General features: G+C 36.7%; 1 protein-coding gene across 4 annotated transcripts in view; it reads right to left on the bottom strand.

Moving 5' to 3' along the window:
• PRMT3 (protein arginine methyltransferase 3) overlaps nt 1-19,865 on the bottom strand; it is a 125,163-nt gene that overhangs the window by 11,893 nt on the left and 93,405 nt on the right. For all 4 annotated transcript variants that reach the window (XM_081533746.1, XM_081533745.1, XM_081533747.1 and 1 more), the window contains 2 exons: nt 4,439-4,489; nt 4,144-4,231 (listed from right to left, as the gene is read on the bottom strand). In XM_081533746.1, the coding sequence (XP_081389872.1) occupies nt 4,144-4,231; nt 4,439-4,489 (139 nt within the window). The remainder of the gene's footprint in view (nt 1-4,143; nt 4,232-4,438; nt 4,490-19,865) is intronic.

The following is a 19,865-nucleotide window of genomic DNA, read 5'->3' as shown; positions in this document are numbered from 1 at the left end:
TTTCATCTTCTAGATGTACAGACCATTTATATTTAATACAATTATCAACATGTTCGATATTGATACAGAGGTCCCTAGAGCTCTTTTTTCTGACTAGCTTCTATCCCAATACTCTGCCCCACAGCTTCAGGCTTCTATTCATCAGTAATCCCATCAGAGGCTAATGATTAGTAGAGTAAAAAAAAAAAAATTCTTGCAACTGAGAATGACTATGTTTTCCTCTCTTTGAAATTTTGCTTTCACAAACTTTCCTCAGGTTGTACTCTTTTAGGGGAGCCTATTGGACTTATTATATTTAAATGTAAGTACACACAATGGCAATGAAAGAAATACAGTATGTAGATGGTGCCACAGGGCAACATTAGAATCATATACCTTCTTCACAGTATTCTGAGAAAGCCGAATCAATTACTCGAAGAATTACTGTGTAAAGAATACTTTGGATTTCAAAATTTCACTAGGTATAAATAATATTGTGTTGCAATTAGGTAGGAGAAAATTCAAAGACTATCTTAAATCTCTCTCAAGATTAAAACATGAAAGAATTAGTATTGCCTTTAGAATTCTAGTAGTAAGACAACAAATGGTTACAGTGAGAAAAAAAAGCAGTATTTTCAATTTTCCCAAAGTTAATCCAAATACCAGAGCTAAAAAAAAGGAAAGAAACATAAATGCAGATGTCTTTGCTTCATTTCAGCTTTGCTGTGCTATAGCTTTCCAGAGAAAGAGAAAATGACACCATCAAGGTTTTATTTCCATAGCATTACAACCTCAATGTGAAAGAATGACAACACAGTGTTGCTTTACTCTAAAGGTGTTTGTTTGCATCTACTGAACTCCTTTACGCTTCAATAGTGAAATCAAAACTATATTAGAATTTTATGAAATATTTTAAACATGGCGAATGATATAATGACCAGTTTTGTCAAATCTTGACATTCTGCACAGTTCTTTCAGTTTTTCAAAGAAACAGTTCAGATATATGGCACTGAAGCCCCTTTCTGCAATCTTATTTCTATCCTCTCTAGGGGTGACCACTTCAATGAATTCAGTGTTTATCATTCTTAAGTGTTCCTTCTTAATTTACTATGTGTGTGTATATACTGTTGTTTTACATGTTTTTAAAACTTCATATAAATCAAAATCATATATTTTAGGAATCCTTCTGCAAATCTTTGCTCAATGTTGCTTTTAAGAGACACACAAATAATCTGATGTTGAGTATCTCTGCATTGAAGTTTAGTGTACATTCAGTTTTCCCAGTCAAAGAGGCTTTCAGTGAAGATGGGACAAGATATACATGTAACAAGCAGTTAAAAAAAAAAAGATTCCATAATCAAAGTCTAACTTTTGGTGTTAAATGTGTAGATATATAAGAACTATAGGTGCTCATTTAAGTGAACAATCAACGAGATGTAAAACAAAGGAATGCAGCATTGGATCAGTCTTTAAACACTATGCAAGTTCTGAGGAGGTGGACCCAGTGGAGAACATTCGGAACAAATACATTTTGAATATAATAACTACTGAATGACACTCTCTTTTAATTTACACTTTACTTCTACTGGTGATATTTCTGTTTAGTCACTTGGGAAATTAAAATATTTTCTTTTAGTTATAGTTTAAACTTTGTACATACTAGTTAATGCTTAACGAAAAATTTTCTGAATTACAATCTAGTACTCAACATAGAAGCTCTATACAGTCAGCAAAAACAAGACCAGCAGCAGACTGTGGCTCAGATCATGAACTGCTTATTGCCAAATTCAGACTTAGATTGAAGAAAGTAGGGAAAACCACTAGACCATTCAGGTATGACCTAGATCAAATCCCTTATGAGTATACAGTGGAAGTGACAAATAGATTTAAGGGACTAGACCTGATAGACAGAATGCCTGATGAACTATGGACAGAGGTTCGTGACATTGTAGAGGAGACAGGGATCAAGAAAATCCCCATGGAAAAGAAATGCAAAAAAGCAAAATGGCTGTCTGAGGAGGCCTTACAGATAGCTGGGAAGAGAAGAGAAGTGAAAAGCAAAGGAGAAAAGGAAAGATATTCTCATCTGAATGCAGAGTTCCAAAGAATAGCAAGGAGAGATAAGAAAGCCTTCCTCAGCGATCAGTGCAAACAAATAGAGAAAAACAACAGATTGGGAAAGACGAGAGACCTCTTCAAGAAAATTAGAGATACCAAGGGAACATTTCACGCAAAGATAGGCTCGATAAAGGACAGAAATGGTAGGGACCTAACAGAAGCAGAAGATATTAAGAAGAGGTGGCAAGAATACACAGAAGAACTGTACAAAAAAGATCTTCACGACACAGATAATCATGATGGTGTGATCACTCACCTAGAGCCAGACATCCTGGAATGTGAAGTCAAGTGGGCCTTAGAAAGCATCACTACGAACAAAGCTAGTGGAGGTGATGGAATTCCAGTTGAGCTATTTCAAATCCTCAAAGGTGATGCTGTGAAAGTGCTGCACTCGATATGCCAGCAAATTTGGAAAACTCAGCAGTGGCCACAGGACTGGAAAAGGTCAGTCTTCGTTCCAATCCCAAAGAAAGGCAATGCCAAAGAATGCTCAAACTACCGCACAATTGCACTCATCTCACATGCTAGTAAAGTAATGCTCAAAATTCTCCAAGCCAGGCTTCAGCAGTATGTGAACCGTGAACTTCCAGATGTTCAAGCTGGTTTTAGAAAAGGCAGAGGAACCAGAGATCAAATTGCCAATATCCGCTGGATCATCGAAAAAGCAAGAGAGTTCCAGAAAAACATCTATTTCTGCTTTATTGACTATGCCAAAGCCTTTGACTGTGTGCATCACAATAAACTGTGGAAAAATCTGAAAGAGATGGGAATACCAGACCATCTGATCTGTCTCTTGAGAAACCTGTATGCAGGTCAGGAAGCAACAGTTCGAACTGGACATGGAACAACAGACTGGTTCCAAATAGGAAAAGGAGTACGTCAAGGCTGTATATTGTCACCCTGCTTATTTAACTTATATGCAGAGTACATCATGAGAAACACTAGGCTGGAAGAAACACAAGCTGGAATCAAGATTGCCGGGAGAAATATCAATAACCTCAGATATGCGGATGACACCACCCTTATGGCAGAAAGTGAAGAAGAACTAAAGAGCCTCTTGATGAAGGTGAAGGAGGAGAGTGAAAAAGTTGGCTTAAAGCTCAACGTTCAGAAAACTAAGATCATGGCATCTGGTCCCATCACTTCATGGGAAATAGATGGGGAAACAGTGGAAACAGTGTCAGACTTTACTTTTTTGGGCTCCAGAATCACTGCTGATGGTGACTGCAGCCATGAAATTAAAAGACGCTTACTACTTGGAAGGAAGGTTATGGCCAACCTAGATAGCATGTTTAAAAGCAGAGACATTACTTTGCCAACAAAAGTCCGTCTAGTCAAGACTATGGTTTTTCCAGTGGTCATGTATGGATGTGAGAGTTGGACAGTGAAGAAAGCTGAGCGCCGCAGAATTGATGCTTTTGAACTGTGGTGTTGGAGAAGACTCTTGAGAGTTTCTTGGACTGCAAGGAGATCCAATCAATCCATCCTAAAAGAGATCAATCCTGGGTGTTCATTGGAAGGTCTGATGTTGAAGCTGAAGCTCCAATACTTTGGCCACCTCATGCGAAGGGTTGACTCATTGGAAAAGACCCTAATGCTGGGTAGGATTGGGGGCAGGAGGAGAAGGGGACGACAGAGGATGAGATGGTTGGATGGCATCACCGACTCGATGAACATGGGTTTGGGTAGACTCCGGGAGTTGGTGATGGACAGAGAGGCCTGGCGTCCTGCAATTCATGGGGTCGCAGAGAGTCGGACACGACTGAGCGACTGAACTGAACTGAACTGAACTCAACATAAGAGCTACATAATGGCACATACATCGTAACTGGCAGACATTAGATTCAAACAAAAGTTTTCTTTAACTTACTTCTTTAATGAAATGATATGCCGCCTAAACTTTATATACACGGTAAACTCTAAGAACTACTTACCTTAGTATACTATATTGCTTCAAATACAGGGGGCACAGAAAAAGTGGTCTAGAATGGATGAATACTGTTTGTTTCAGAGTGAATAAGACACATTCCCCCCTTTCTTTCTTACCTGCTTTAACTGAAAATGGCTTTTCCAACAGAAATATTGTTTGTTTCCAGTGTGTTTTTGTGCTCAGTGGGCCCGTAGAAAACACAACCTGCATTGGTAGAGTTCAAAAATGTCTGATGAAGTACAAGATTTTTAATATCATGGTACATTAACTTACTACATCAAATACAAGCTCCAACTACTTAAAAAAAGCAAAACGCTTATGACCAAATACCTTGGGGCACAAAAATAAAATACAATGTATTTTATATAATTAATTCTTATTAGACAACTTGCCTAGTTATGAGATACTTACCTTGTTGTGGCAATTCTTCTCAAAATATATATCGAAGTAGCCAGCAATTGCCTGTTTTTTTAAAAAAAAGTAATATAAAATTAAACTAATCATGTAACGTTATCACAGCAAATAAGAAACCATTTTAAAGATCAGACACTCTTAAACAAATGGCAGGTCACTATTTTCTCTAGAAAAGATGTTATAAGTAAAAATAAAGTAATGTAACTTTGCTTTTCTCCATATAAACAAGATAATAAGGGTAGCAAGGCTAATCAGATACTCAATGTGTGTTCAATGAGAGAAATGACAGCTGTGAACCACTGAAAAGTGGGAATCTACATGGAGCGAGGCTCATCCGGCCCCTTACCCATCCAGACTCTCCCACTGAGGTGCTGCCATGTGAATCCAGGCTCCATACAACCGCAGCAGTGTGAGATAGCCCAGGAGAGACCAGCAGAACTAGTATTGAATTAGACCAAGAGAATAATCCAATCCAGACTATAGAAACACAGACATAAATCTACATGATTTTGATGTCAAGGCACTAAGTTTTGGAGTGGTTTGCTACACAGAAATAAATAACTGACACATACTCTTTTGTACAAAACCAGTCCATTTCATTTCTTCTGATTTAATTCATCCAATTTTAAAGCAGAGTAGTATGATTATTTTTGTTAGGAGATAAATGAAATTTTAAAATATTACATACTTTGTTTCTGAAAATAAAAATTACACCATTCAAATAAAACTAATGTTTTAGGTATATACTCAAAGAAGAAATCTGATGTGACTCTAAGGTTCACTGTAATTGTATAAAAGGCTTCTAGAAGAAATTAATATGTTCGATCAAATATAAATTTTAATTTCTTTTTGTTTAAAATTTAAATAACAACATTCCTTTTTCTTTCACTAGTAGGACAGACTTGACTCAACCTATTTTAAAACTGGCATTAAATAAAGCTTATAAAGTGTTAAAAATTAGAAACTGATTATCAAAAAGTCACTATAAAGCTAATTTGCATACTTTCCTGCTTTTGTTAAGAACGTGGAGTTTTATTGATTCCACATGGTTAATGCAGATTGGGCCCAAACCAAATTCAGTATTTAACCTTGAGCTTCGAATACCAAGAGAGAATCAAAATACTATTTATAATTCTGTCAAACAGAAAAAACCATGTAAGTCTCAGACCAATTCCTAAACTGTGTACCTGCAGGAGAGAACCCAAAACAGAACAGCAAACTATTAGAGAACAGAAATGAGGTTTGAACCACTGTCTGCTGAGACACTGCTGACAGAACTTATGTTTTGACTTTAACTGGACCGACTGCCTGTTAACACCAAACATCAACACGGTCCAGATGATGATAAGTCAGCAAAGAGTCCACAATATCCAGGATACAATCCAATACTACTCAACATACAAAGTCCAGGAAAATGGAACCACTGTCAAGAGGAAGGAAAGTCAACAGATGTCAGTGCTGAGACGACCCAGAGGCTGGACTATCAGACAAAGACTCAAAGCAGAAACTATAACTATGTTGGTATGAGTTAACAGCAGTGCCATAACAGAAACACACGGAAATAAATCAAAAGAGAAATTCTCAGTGGAGAAATAGAAATGATAAGAAGAGAACCTAAAGGGAATTTCAGAAGTGAAAAACACAATTAACTGAAACAAATAACTTCCTAGGCTGAACTGTAGAATGGAGAAGATACAGGGAAAAAAGTCAGTGAATTTGAAGTGAGACCAATAGAAACAAACCAATTTTAAAAAACAAGGGGAAAAGATTGAAATAAAATGCCCAGAGACTCGGGGACCTATGGAGCTAACAGACATCTGACTGGAGGTCCAGACTGAAAAGAAAAATATGATGGAACAGGAAAAAAAAAAACACCACACTTTCAAAATTCTATATCCAGGAAAAACATCCTTTAGAGAATGAAGGATAAATATATTTCCAAGTGAAGGAAAATTAAAGAATCCATTGCCAACAGGCTTTTTAGAAGACATTTTAAGGGAAGTTCTTTAGACTGACAGGCAATAATACTGGAAGGAAACGTGAAATATCAAAAATAAGAAAACAACAGAAATGATAAATAGTTGGGTAACTATAAAACACTACGCTCCGCCTCTGAATTTCTTTGATACCTATGATTATTTAAGGCAAAAATTATAACATCATCTGGTGGAGTTTTCAATGTAAGCACACATAAGCACAAAGATCAGTGCAGGGGCTGGAGGGTAGGAGGAAGAATGAAATCTAAACAATAAATAATATCTATAAAGTATGCAAATAAAGAAGGCTCTTCAAGCATCATACACAAGAAAACTTAATATAAGAAAAATTTAAATTTTAGTATCAAAACTAAAAGATAAACAAGAGATCAGAGAATATTTGCCACACGTATAACAAAGGGTCACTGTTATTTGTACATTAAGCTACTCCAAATTAGTAAGCCAGCAATGCATCAAAAGAAGCTAACAAAAGACAAAGCAAGAGATTTACAAAAGAAAAACAAACGATTACTAGACATATTAAAAAAAACTGTTTCACCTACTTAGAAAAAAAAAAGTAAATTAAGACAACTGGATACAATTTTCCTTGATTGTGTTTTTAAACGACAGTATTCACAGTTAGTGGAGAAAGAAGCATTCATGCTGGGAAAATAAAATGAAATAACTTTTCTAGGGAAAATAACTAATACATATTAAAAAGAAATCAGACGCAAAATAGCACACATGATATGACTCAATTTATATACAGAAATTCAAAAATAGCAAACCTAATTCACAGTGTTACAAGTCAGAAGAGGAGTCATCCTTGCAACAAGGATAGAAACTGGAAGGGGTTACACGGTGGGCTCCTGAGTTTCTGATAATATTCTGTTTCTTAAGTTGAATGCTGGGTATATATACATGAGGGAAAAATCACTTTGTGTAATTTTATTAAATTATACTTATGACTTGTGTACTTTTCTGTTTTCATACACTCAATTAAGATTTTTTACAATGTAATATTGGTTGATTCAGTAATTCAAAACTTCCAAAAATTATTCTAAGGAAATTATTAAGTATGCTTGCAAAGATTTACCTATGTCAATTTTAGCCCAAATTTTCAACAGGTAATTAGTTAATAAATCATAAAATCTACAAATAATAGAATACTATTTGGCCATCAAAAGTAAACCTACAGATAAATATTTACTGATTTGGAAAAAGAGTTGTTGTATACTATTAAGTAAAAAGAATAATATCTATTTATATGGGGCACTTATTCTGTGTTACACAAATGTGAATATATAACTATCTGGAAAGATCTGACCAAGCTATTGAAAGTAAATGATAGATTTGGAATATCGATATTCTTCACGTTTATCTATCCATTTCTCACAAATATGAAGAACTGTGATAATAAGTTATTTTTAATAGGACTAAATAATCCATAGGATTGCATGGAGAGGCATTCAATTCAGCTCTTATCTCTGATTATTTCCCTTAGTGACTCTCAAAAAAAAAAATCAGTCCTCTCTGTACTCCAAAGGCTAGGGCAGTGTCTAACATGTAAAAGGAACTAAATTAATTTAAAGAAAAAGAATGACAAGTTTTCCCCAGCTAGTAATTCTAGAAAAAAAACATTTTCCAGGGCTTCCCTGGTGACTGAGATGGTAGAGAATCTGCATGCAATGCAGGAGATCTGGGTTTGATCCCTAGGTCGGGAAGATCCCCTGGAGAAGGGAATAGCCACCCACTCCAGTATTCCTGCCTGGAGAATTCCATGGATAGAGGAGCCTGGTGGGCTACAGTTCATAGGTCGCAAAGAGTTGGATATGACTGAGCGACTAACACACACATTTTCCAATGAGGAGAAGAGCAAAAGCGAACTGAAAGTAGCAAGCAGAGAAGAAAAGATGCAAATGGAAAAGTAATAGTAATAGAAATTATTGAAACCCTCTCTATATGTATCGGAGAAGGCCATGGCACCCCACTCCAGTACTCTTGCCTTGAAAATCCCATGGACGGAGGAGCCTGGTAGGCTACAGTCCATGGGGTTGCTAAGTCGGACATGACCGAGCGACTTCACTTTCACTTTTCACTTTCATGCATTGGAGAAGGAAATGGCAACCCACTCCAGTGTTCTTGCCTGGAGAATCCCAGGGATGGAGGAGCCTGGTGGGCTGCCGTCTATGGGGTCGCACAGAGTCGGACACGACTGAAGCAACTTAGCAGCAGCAGCTATATGTATATATATTTTATTATAAAATCATTGAAAAATTTTATTTGTATTGGTTTGTATTAATTTTTATTGAAGAATAGTTGCTTTACAATGTTTCTACTATACAGCAAACTGAAACAGTTATATGTATACATCAGTTCAGTTCAGTTCAGTCGCTCAGTCGTGTCCGACTCTTTGCGACCCCATGAATTGCAGCACGCCAGGCCTCTCTGTCCATCACCAACTCCCGGAGTCTACCCAAACCCATGTCCATCGAGTCGGTGATGCCATCCGACCACCTCATCCTCTGTCGTCCCCTTCTCCTCCCGCCCCCAATCCTACCCAGCATTAGGGTCTTTTCCAATGAGTCAACCCTTCGCATGAGGTGGCCAAAGTATTGGAGCTTCAGCTTCAACATCAGACCTTCCAATGAACACCCAGGATTGATCTCTTTTAGGATGGATTGATTGGATCTGCTTGCAGTCCAAAGGACTCTCAAGAGTCTTCTCCAACACCACAGTTCAAAAGCATCAATTCTTCGGCGCTCAGCTTTCTTCACCGTCCAACTCTCACATCCATACATGACCACTGGAAAAACCATAGCCTTGACTAGACAGACTTTTGTTGGCAAAGTAATGTCTCTGCCTTTAAATATGCTATCTAGGTTGGGCATAACCTTCCTTCCAAGGAGTAAGCGTCTTTTAATTTCATGGCTGCAATCACCATCAGCAGTGATTTTGGAGCTCAAAAAAATAAAGTCTGACACTGTTTCCCCATCTATTTCCCATGAAGTGATGGGACCAGATGCCATGATCTTAGTTTTCTGAACGTTGTATATGTATATGTATACATATATCCCCTCTTTTTGGATTTCCATCTCATTTAGGTCTCCACAGAGCACTGAGTAGAGTTCCCTGCGCTATACAGCAGGTTCTCATTAGTTACCTATTTTATACATAGTAGTGTATATATGGGGATGGGCTTTCCAGGTGGCTCAGTGGTAAAGAATCTGCCTGCCAGTGCAGGAGATACGGGTTCAGTCCCTTCAGTTGGGAAGGTTCCCCTGGAGTAGGAAATGACAATTCACGCCACTATTCTTGTCTAGATAATTCCATGGAGAGAGGAGTCTGTCAGGCTGCAAAGAGTCGGACATGACTGAACAACTGAGCACGCACGCAGTGTATATATGAAAACATTAAGAAGACTTCTAAAGATTTTAGTAAGTGGGTTCTAGAGGGAGAGGGTTACTTTATAACTATTCTTTAAGTTATACATGTGTTGTATACTCTACAAATTTGGGCTGAAAAGCAGCTCTTACAACATTATCAGAAAATGCGACCAGAGTTTGAAATATATAAAATATATGAAGTGAAATGGCCTATTTAACGCTGGTAAAAAAAAAAAAACAAAAAAACAGACTGGTAATGCTAATGTAACAGAACATTACAGAACTATAGAGTATAGCTCTTAATGAAGACGAGAGGCTGATAAACAAGTTTACAACAAAGTTAAAAAATAAAAAAGATGTGAGAATATAAAGGCATTTTAGAATTGTCTTTCAATCCCTAAATGTAACTATCTATGAAATTCAGTTCTCAAAAAAGAAACTAGCCCTCCCGCAGATACCCAGGAAATACAGTGAAAGAAATACTGGGTAGTTTAGCATAACCAAAAAACAAATAGTTTATAAACCCAAAGACAAATAAATAAAAAAAGAAAGAAAAATAGAAGACATATCTATATCATAGTTCCCTGTGAAGGACATTATAGGATCTCCAACTCTTCATGCAGATCTACCTTCCTAATGATGTTTGCTTAAGGGTAGTGTTAAGATCAGTTCCACGGAAAACATTAAGCAGAAGCATGAGAAGTCAGAGAAAAATTCACCTGGGATTTAAAATCACATGCACATAATGTACTCATCAGAGAGCTAAATGGCATTTACCCTCTAATACAAGCAAGGCCTAGAATGTCACTTTAGGGAAAGAGCTTTTTATTTCTTTTTAAATATATAAGTGATCCTTGATAATTAAAATAGAGATTAGAAAAAAAGAGGAAAAAACCTTAAACTTGAAACATCATATAAACTAGTTGGAACTATGATCACTGTTTTTACTTCTGCAAGGGTGTTATAAACAGTCAAATATGTCAGATGATTTCAGGACAAAACTACTCATTTTGCTGCAGAATATAAACATGCAACTGTTACTCAGTTAGTTTAACCTCCTTGTTATCACCACTTTGACACGCTATCTCTAGGTGTTTTAAATGTTAATTTCAATGAACTCACTCTCTCTCTGTGGAAGTCATTCAAATACAAGAATAAACAACCAGCACAGGAAATTGAAAATGATGACAAACAGGCAATGGCAATAAATAACTGGAGCACAACTTGACATGTGCTTTAAAAAGATCAGATAGATTGGAAGACCTGGCCACAGAATGAACTTCCCTTTTGTTCCATATACATCTCTAGTTAGGGGCAAGGGGAATGCTAAGGAGAAAAATAAGCAATGAAATTAAGTATCTATAGGAGCTAGGTTAGTTTGCAAAGGCAAGGTCACAATGAAATAAATAAAACTTCACTGCCTTATACCACAGGCAGAAAAATACAGGTATAAAGTGACTGAGAGAAAGAGTTACTGGTAATTAACAACAGTGATGATGACAGAAATTAACAGAATGAAAGGAAAATATATGCATACAGTAAATTTCTGGGACAGTTTGATCATGCTTATAATTTGGTAAGAATCTTCCATAATTACTCTGAAGTACATAGGAAAATAATACAGACATGTAGCTTTATTGTGCATCTTAAATATTCCAAAGTATTTAGAAGAGAATTTCAGAATGAGCTATTTGTTTCTGCTTTGTGGATTTCACAAATCATTGCATATGTACATTGAACCATTTGAAAAATCTGTTTTAAGCTACATTTTGTTTTTTCATCCCACACATACAAAGTAGTATGATACATGCTCATTTGAAGAACAATGACACAGAATAAAAATGAACTGCTTTCTCATGTATTTTAGTGTGCTGAGTATTTCTTTAAAGAGGACATATCGTGTGTGTGTGTAACAGGATGGCAGCCAGTGAAGTAAGATCAGACTATACCTTATGAGGAAGAAGGAAATTAAAAATTATCATTATCACTATCACCTGCAGGGAGTAATTTATCATTTCTGTTCTTCATTGGTATCATGTTCCAGCAGCGTGTGGTTACAGCAGATACAATTAGGCAGCTGGCCACAGAAATAGGAGGATAATGTGCTTTTGATGGAGTTTATCCAAGCATGGAGATAGAGTGCTTGTAATCCATGCAGCAGAATCACTATAACAAAAATACAATTCATTTTTTGTTGGAGTATTTCTTTCAAAATCTTAACATGGAATTCAAAAGCTAACTGATGATGAGTCTGAAGCAAGTAAAGCAAGAGTAAGAAGAGAATGCATAAAAAAGATTATACATTTTAAGCTTACATCATTGTCTATAAACCAATCAGATGAAAATGCAAAATACAGGCCATAAAAAGCTGCTGCATAAAGAGCATGAACTCTGCTGGTGATAACTGGTATTTAAAAAGACATAATCAAGAAAATGAAAATTACATATTATATTATTCTCCCAATATTAACTATAGCTTAAATTATAGACTCTTCCCTCTTCAATTAATTTTCTATTTTATCCCAAGAGGAAATTTGCATCTTTTCTTTCTTTCATGATTCCTCTAGGGAACAATAGACATTAAGTGCCATATACTTCTCAAGGGGTATCACCAAAGTGAGTATCGTTTAGAAATAGATCAAGCAATATGGAAAGCATCAAAACAGACAATAGGTCTAAGAATATTTTTAAAAGGTACTTTTACTAAAAAACATAACATAAATCATTTTTGATCTACTAAAATATTCCCAAAGTACAGCTGAAATTCCTTTAAAATTTACTTAGATTGCTCCCTTATAGTTTACCTACAAAATTACCTACAAAAGCAGTTTTAGAGAGCAGAAGGGATCACTGCCTCAGAGACTAAAACATAAGTACTTGAATTCTGACATTTCATAAATCAATAGCTTATATGGCCTTACTCCTCAACACTTCTTCCTAGCTAGAAACACAAGATACCATTAATTTATAAATTCAATGTTTATTGAGATTCACCAACATTTTTACTTAAAGAACCTTTTAAAGAATAATGGACATGCAAAAGGGTGCACAAAAGTGTATATCAAAGTGAATTTTCAAACAGAGAACAGCTGTGAACCCACTCAGATCAAGAAACAGAACATCTCAGCAGCCTAGTAATCCCCCTATGCACCTGGCCATTCCTAGGCACACCTACAGGGTAACTACTATCCTGATTTCCACCCCCCCAGCTTTATTGAGATATAACTGACCTCACAATGTATAACGTAAGGTGTGCCATGTGTTGATTTGCTACACTTACATACTGCAAAACAACTACCACCAGAGCATTAACTAAACCTCCATCATGCCACATGATTATCATTTTTTTTTTTGCAGTGGGAACATTTAAAATCTACTTTTAGTAATCTTCAACTATATAATATAGCATCATTAACTACAGTATAATCACCTTGACGTACAATGGATCCCCAGAACTTACTCAACTTCTAACTAGAAGTCTGTACTCTTGACCAACATTTCCCCATTTCTCCCAGTCCCCCACCCCCTGGTAACCACCATTCTGTTCTGTTTCTAAGTCTGGCCTTTTTATTTAGGTTCTATGTATAAGAGATATCAAACAGTTATTTGCTTCCTTCTGACTTCTTTCACTTAGCGTAATACCCTCAAGATCCATCCATGCTGTGGTAAATGGCAAGATTTCCTCCTTTTTACAGTGGAATAATACTCCACTGCATGTGTGTGTATATAGTGTGTATATATATATAGTATACGTACATAGTGTGTGTATATATATAATCTACACACACAATATATAGTGTGCACATGTGTGTATATATATAACCTCATATCTCCTTTATCTAGTCCATTGTACACACTTCGGATGTTTCTATATCTTGACTATTGTGAATAATCAAGACCCTGTTTTCATTTCCTCTGGATATATACCCAGAAGCGGGATTGTTGGGTCATATGGTGGTTTTATTTTTAATTTTCTGAGGAACCTCTGTACTGTTTCCTAGAGTGGTTGTACCAATTTCCATTTCCACTAAAAGTGTAAAGAGTTCCCTTTCTCTACATCCTTGCCAACACTTATCTGTCCAATTTCTAAGAGCAGATTCATTTTCCCTATTACACGCTTCACCAATATCATTTAGTCTTTTGTGCCTAGCTAATTTTATTATTATTTTTGACATTCACTTATACGATTGCATATTACCTAAATAGTTATACGGCTCTAAGACATATGTGACTATACATTTATCCAGTCTACTGTTGACAAGTATTAAGTGCCATTTTTATGAACATTCTTTTACGAATGTATTTTGGTGAACTTAAGTACTCGATGCTGTTGGGTATATACCTAGGAGTGAAACTATTGCTATATATGCACATATATCACTTTTGTTCACTTTCATTGCTTCTTGTATTTCTCGACTTCCATCTAGGATCACTTGTTTGCTTTTATCCCCTTCAGTGATCAGTTTCCTGGGGCAAATTCTCTTTTTTTGTTCACCTGAAATATCTATTTCAGCTTCATTCTTCATTTTTTAAAAGTTTATTTATTTTTGGTTTGCTGGGTTTCATTGCTGCATGTGAGTTTTCTCTAGTTGCAGTGAGTGGGGGCTATTCTTTGTTGCAGTGCACAGGCTTCTCTCTTGAGGTGGCTTCCCTTGTTGAGAAGCACAGGCTCTAGGGGTGCAGGCTTCAGTAGTTGTGGCACATGGGCTCAGTTGCTCCGTGGCATGTGGAATCTTCCCAGACCAGGGATAGAACCCATGTTTCCTGCACTGGCAGGTGGATTCCAATCCACTGTTTCACCAGGGAAGCTCTCAGCTTCATTCTTAAAAGTTATTTTCAGTTCAGTCCAGTTCAGTCACTCAGTCGTGTCCGGCTCTTTGCGACCCCTTGGACTGCAGCACGCCAGGCTTCCTTGTCTATCACCAACTTCCAGAGCTTACTCAAACTCATGTCCACTGAGTTGGTGATGCCATCCAACCATCTCATCCTCTGTCGTCCCCTTCTCTTCCTGACTTCAATCTTTCCCAGCAGCAGGGTCTTTTCCAATGAGTCCGTTCTTTGCATCAGATGGCCAAAGTATTGGAGTTTCAGCTTCAGCATCAGTCCTTCCAATGAATATTCAGGACTGATATCCTTTAGGATTGACTGGTTTGATCTCTTTGCAGTCCAAAGGACTCTCAAGAGTCTTCTCCAACACCACAGTGCAAAAGCATCAACTCTTTGGTGCTCAGCGTTTTTTATAGTCCAACTCTCACATCCATACTTGACTACTGGAAACACCATAGCTTTGACTAGATGGACCTTTGTTGGCAAAGTTATTTTAGTTGCGTAAAATTCAGGTTTGGCAGTTATTTTCTTTCAGCACAGTGAGGATGTCATCACTGAATTATCTTCTGTCTTTCCAATTTTATTGTTCCTGCTGAGAAATCATCTATTTACTGTTCTTTTGAAGATAATTTCAATGTTCTTCTTATAGCCCCACTGAGGCTTCTAAGATGTTCTCTTTGGTTTTAGTAGAATGTATCTAGGTGTGAAATTCTTCTCCCTTTTTAAATTGAAATACAATTCACATACCATAAAAATTTCCCCATTTAAGTAAACTGTATAATTCAGTTCTTAAAAAGTATATTCTGAGTTGTACAACCATCACCACAATCTAATTTTAGAAGATTTTTATCAACCGCAAGAAACCTTATATTCATACTGCTCCTTTTATTCTTAGTTCTCAGATTTGAATATTATGAACATTTCAAATAAGTGGAATCACAGAACTGAAACATCATATAAACGGAATCCTCTCACAGCAGGCCTTTTTCACTTAGCATTTTCACTCATTATTTCAGGGTTCATACATTCTGCAGCATGTATCAGGATTTCACTGTTTTCTATAACCAGATAATATTTCATTATATGGCTATACCACGTTTTGTTTATTCACTCTTCAGGTGATGGACATCTGGACTGCTTCCCTTTGTTAGCTTTTAAAAATAGTGCTGCTGTGTACATTCATGAACAAGTGCTTGTATGGATGTATGTTTTCATTTCTCCTGGGTATGTATCTAAAAATGGAAGGATTTTTAAAATCATTCCTATTCAAGTTATGCTATATTTCTTAAATTGTATTTGATTGTCTTTCATCTGTTTTGGGAAATTCTCAGCCATTAGCTCTTCAAACAGTTTGAAAATTCTTACTTCTTTTCCTCTTTGGGACCCCCACTTAAACATATAGTAGACTGTTTCTTGTTTCTTCTGTATCTCTTGCCCTTCCCAATACTGCATTCTGACATCCCTGTGTGTTGTTCTGGATATTTCCTTCTGATATAAAATCTAGTTCAATAACCCTCTCTACATTAGTGATTAAATAATTACCACTAAACTCATCTTAAGTTTTAGAATATCTGTTCAGTTCTTTTTCAAATCTGTTATATTATTTCTTAAATATTCCCAACTCTTTGTTCGAAATTTCCAATTTTTGTTCTCGAACTTAGTAAGCACAGTTATTTTCAAGTCCTTATCTGATCTATTTACCATCTGTAACTCCTAGAGCCGTATTTTTTTTTTAAATGTTTATTGATTTGGCTGCACAGAGTCTTGGTTGTGGCCTGCAGGATCTTTGTTGTGGTGTGTGTTTGCTAGTTGCAGCAAGTGGAATCCCAGCACCCTGACCAGGGATCGAACCTGGGACCCCTCATTGGGAGTGCAGACTCTCAGCCACTGGACCACCAGAGAAGTCCCTGGAGCTCTATTTTTAATTGCCTGTTTTACCTGGTTCCTGATTATGCTGTCTTGTGTTCTTGTGCAACTGATTACCTTTGATTATGTTCTGACCATTGTATATGAAAAACTAGAGAAATAATTCCAGACTTATAAAAAATGCCCTTCGGGAAGGAATCTTTTTTCCTGCAAGGAACATGAGGGTGCTGGCAAAAACCAAGGTCATCTTAATCTAATAATGGGGTTTGAGAATTTTCTGGGCTACCCAGATGATTTAAAGCGGGCCTGAAGCCCCTGCAAGGGCTGATTTACTTCTGTTATTCTCTATTCTTGGCTGTAGTCTTTTTGGACTCCAAAGCAAAGTACTGGGGAACTTTTAAATGGGAACTGGCTCCATTTTTGAATTTCTGCCCATGTGAGGCTATCAAAAGGGTTACACGAGTCTGTTAGCTGCTTCCTCTGAAGTGGTCAAGGGCAAAAGCAGTCCCAAATGCCAGTCTTGTTTCTTTGGATTTTCCTTCTGAGTCTTGGCTTGGTAGTACTTTACTGATTTATCTCTCTGGTACTTTCAAACAGATATTATTTAGTTTTTTTTCAACTTTTGTTGTTGGTCTCAGTAAAAGGGTTACTCCATTTTACACAGTCTGCTGTTACAGGAGGCAGAGTCATCACTGGACTGTTTTTCTTTTTTTTCCTATCTAAGGTCCTTCATCCTACAAACTAGCTCCTTCTCACTTGTTACATCTCAGTTTAAATGTTACTTTCCCTGAGCAGTCTTCCCTAATTCCACAGAGATTATAATACACTCCTTAAATGTTCCTGCGTTTCCTGTAATAATATTCATCATATTCATAATGCTTTCTGTTCAACTGAAAATCCCAATAGGCCCTTTAGGGCAATCTCTCTGGATCTCTGCTTACCTCCCTATATTCACTGTCTAAGCACAATGACCGGGTGTTCAATCTAAACATTTAGTGAAAACAGCCGTGCAGTTACAAGGGCATGAAATAGCATGGGATGTTCAGGGACCACAGGAAATTAAGATTTGTTAATTGAGTGAACAATTAAAGAATGAAATGATATAATATGCTCAACTCCTACCAACCTTCAGGAAAAGAAAACTCTGATGCTTTACTTCTCTTATCATTTCCTACTTTTTATTCAAAACTGGAATTTGATGTCAACTGCTCTAGAGGAATATTCCTTGATGTCTGTACTAATAATTAATCACTCCCCCCTAATTTAGTGCAAACTGTATGATGAGGCTTTTTGGAAGAAACTCATGCCTAAGGTAAAACCTTAAATATGAGTGAGTAAGAGTTTGCCAGGTCAAGGGTACCTTTTACATATGCCTGTATCATTAAAATTCTACTACAGAGCACCATAGTACAATTATCTGTTTATATGCTGACCTCTCCTACTAAGTGAAGGTCTAAGGCGTTAGAGACTATATTTTCTGTTGCCCTCACGATGCCTAATACAACACTAGAATCCAATACATGTCTGAATAAAGAGTCATCATGAAAAGGTGTGTGTGTGCGCGCTTGCTTGCCATTTAAGAACTCTTGCAGCCACTGCTTCTCTAGCTTTTTATGTCTTGCTTCCTCCCGTCATCCGTTTCTCACAGCTCAATGTTAATGGTTACTGTTTCATTATATTCCACCTTTCATGCGGCTTTCCAACATTCCATAAAAGTTGTAAGAACTATATGGCCCATTCCTCATTCGTCAAATGCCAGAAAATACTATTAATGGTAAGAAAACATTAAATTTAAAAGTTTAAGAACAAAAACAGTAGATAAACTGAAATTAAAAAATCAATGCAGAACAAAAAAATTAGTTTTCTGACTGCTACAGAGGTTTAAAATAAAAAACTATTAAAACTCATTTTTGTGGCTAGGAAATCAAGCTCTACAAGATACTTCTTGTCTTTACAAACCTTCAGAAGTATAAACTAAGAGATGGAAGAAAGAAATCCTGACAGACAGGAAAGAAGAAGGGGGGGCAGGTAGAAGTGATATACTTTAATTTCCAGGAATGAATAGAGCTGTTTTTTCTCTCTTGAAAAGTGAACTAAAAAGATGGCTATTACCTCTCCACTTGAGCCCGTCTAAGAAGCATCCAACATCTGAGGTGAGAACTAAAAATCTAGTTGGTAGACGTTCAGATTTTTTTTTTTTTTATTGTGATCTCTGAATACTAAGTGAGACTAGCCCATCCCATATTCATGGGGTTGGATGCTAAATAAAAATGAGAAGAAGAGAAAAAAGAAATCAGATTTAAGGCTATGGTACAGTCTTCAGGGACAGCCAGGACATATCACCTGTTAAAGGAAGGGTCTGCTGTAATAGTTATGTCACTGTCTTAGTGACCTAGAGGGGAAAAATTTGAATCTGAAAAACTGTAGGCATTAAAGAGTGATTTTGCTTTGAGAAGTACCTGGTTTGCATAAATGTGGCATTTTGAAAGAATGTCTCATTTCTCTAATACATTAGATATTCAGGGATATGAAGAGCTTACAAAGTTTACTGCGTATCTTTGGCTGTAAAGAAATTGGTACTGATAGACAAATCAGGGCTTCCCAGGTGGCACTAGGGGTAAAGAACCCACCTGCAATGCAGGAGACATAATGAGATGTGGATTCGATCCCTGGGTTGGGAAGATACCCTGGAGGAGGGCCTGGAAACCCATGCCCGTATTCTTGCCTGGAGAATTCCATGGACAAAGGAGCCTAGTGGGCTACAGTCCAACAGGTTGCAAAGAGTTGGACATAACTGGAGCAACTTAGCACGCACAATAGACAAATCGTGACACTTATTTAATCCTGATGGAGTAAGTAAATTCAATCTATCACACTCCCCATAAACAAATGAATAAGTTAAAAATAAAAATAAACAATCCTTTCTTTAAAAAGATAGGGAAGTGAATGGAAATATTAATCAGATTATTTTATGAGCATTTTCTATGTGCCAGACATAGTAGTAAATGCTTTTATGCACTGCCTCATTTAACCCTCAAAATAACACCCAGGAGGTAATTATTGGTGTTATAATCTCCACTTCTCACATGAAAAATTTCAAGGTCAGGTAAGTTAAATGCCTCTTCTAAAGTCATACCAGGGGGAAAAAAAAATCATAGTGGTAAACGCGGCCCACTGGGTTTAAAGCTTGAAGTTTTTAACTGAGGCACTATGTTACCATTGTCTAAACTTTCCTCTTTGATTTAAAGTATTTGTTAGAAAACTCTATTTTAAGACTGGTCCTTTTCTCATCTAGTCTTCTAGAAAAGAGAAAGACTGATTTAGGTAAATATTAACTTCTGAGCCATCTGGTATATAGAACAAAAATTT

The sequence above is a fragment of the Giraffa tippelskirchi genome, chromosome 10 (assembly GCF_054371585.1).
Source record: "Giraffa tippelskirchi isolate mGirTip1 chromosome 10, T2T-mGirTip1v1.2.pri, whole genome shotgun sequence".
Lineage (NCBI taxonomy): Eukaryota > Metazoa > Chordata > Mammalia > Artiodactyla > Giraffidae > Giraffa > Giraffa tippelskirchi.
Note: the sequence above shows the minus strand (reverse complement) of the source record. Positions and strands in the feature narration are given on the sequence as shown.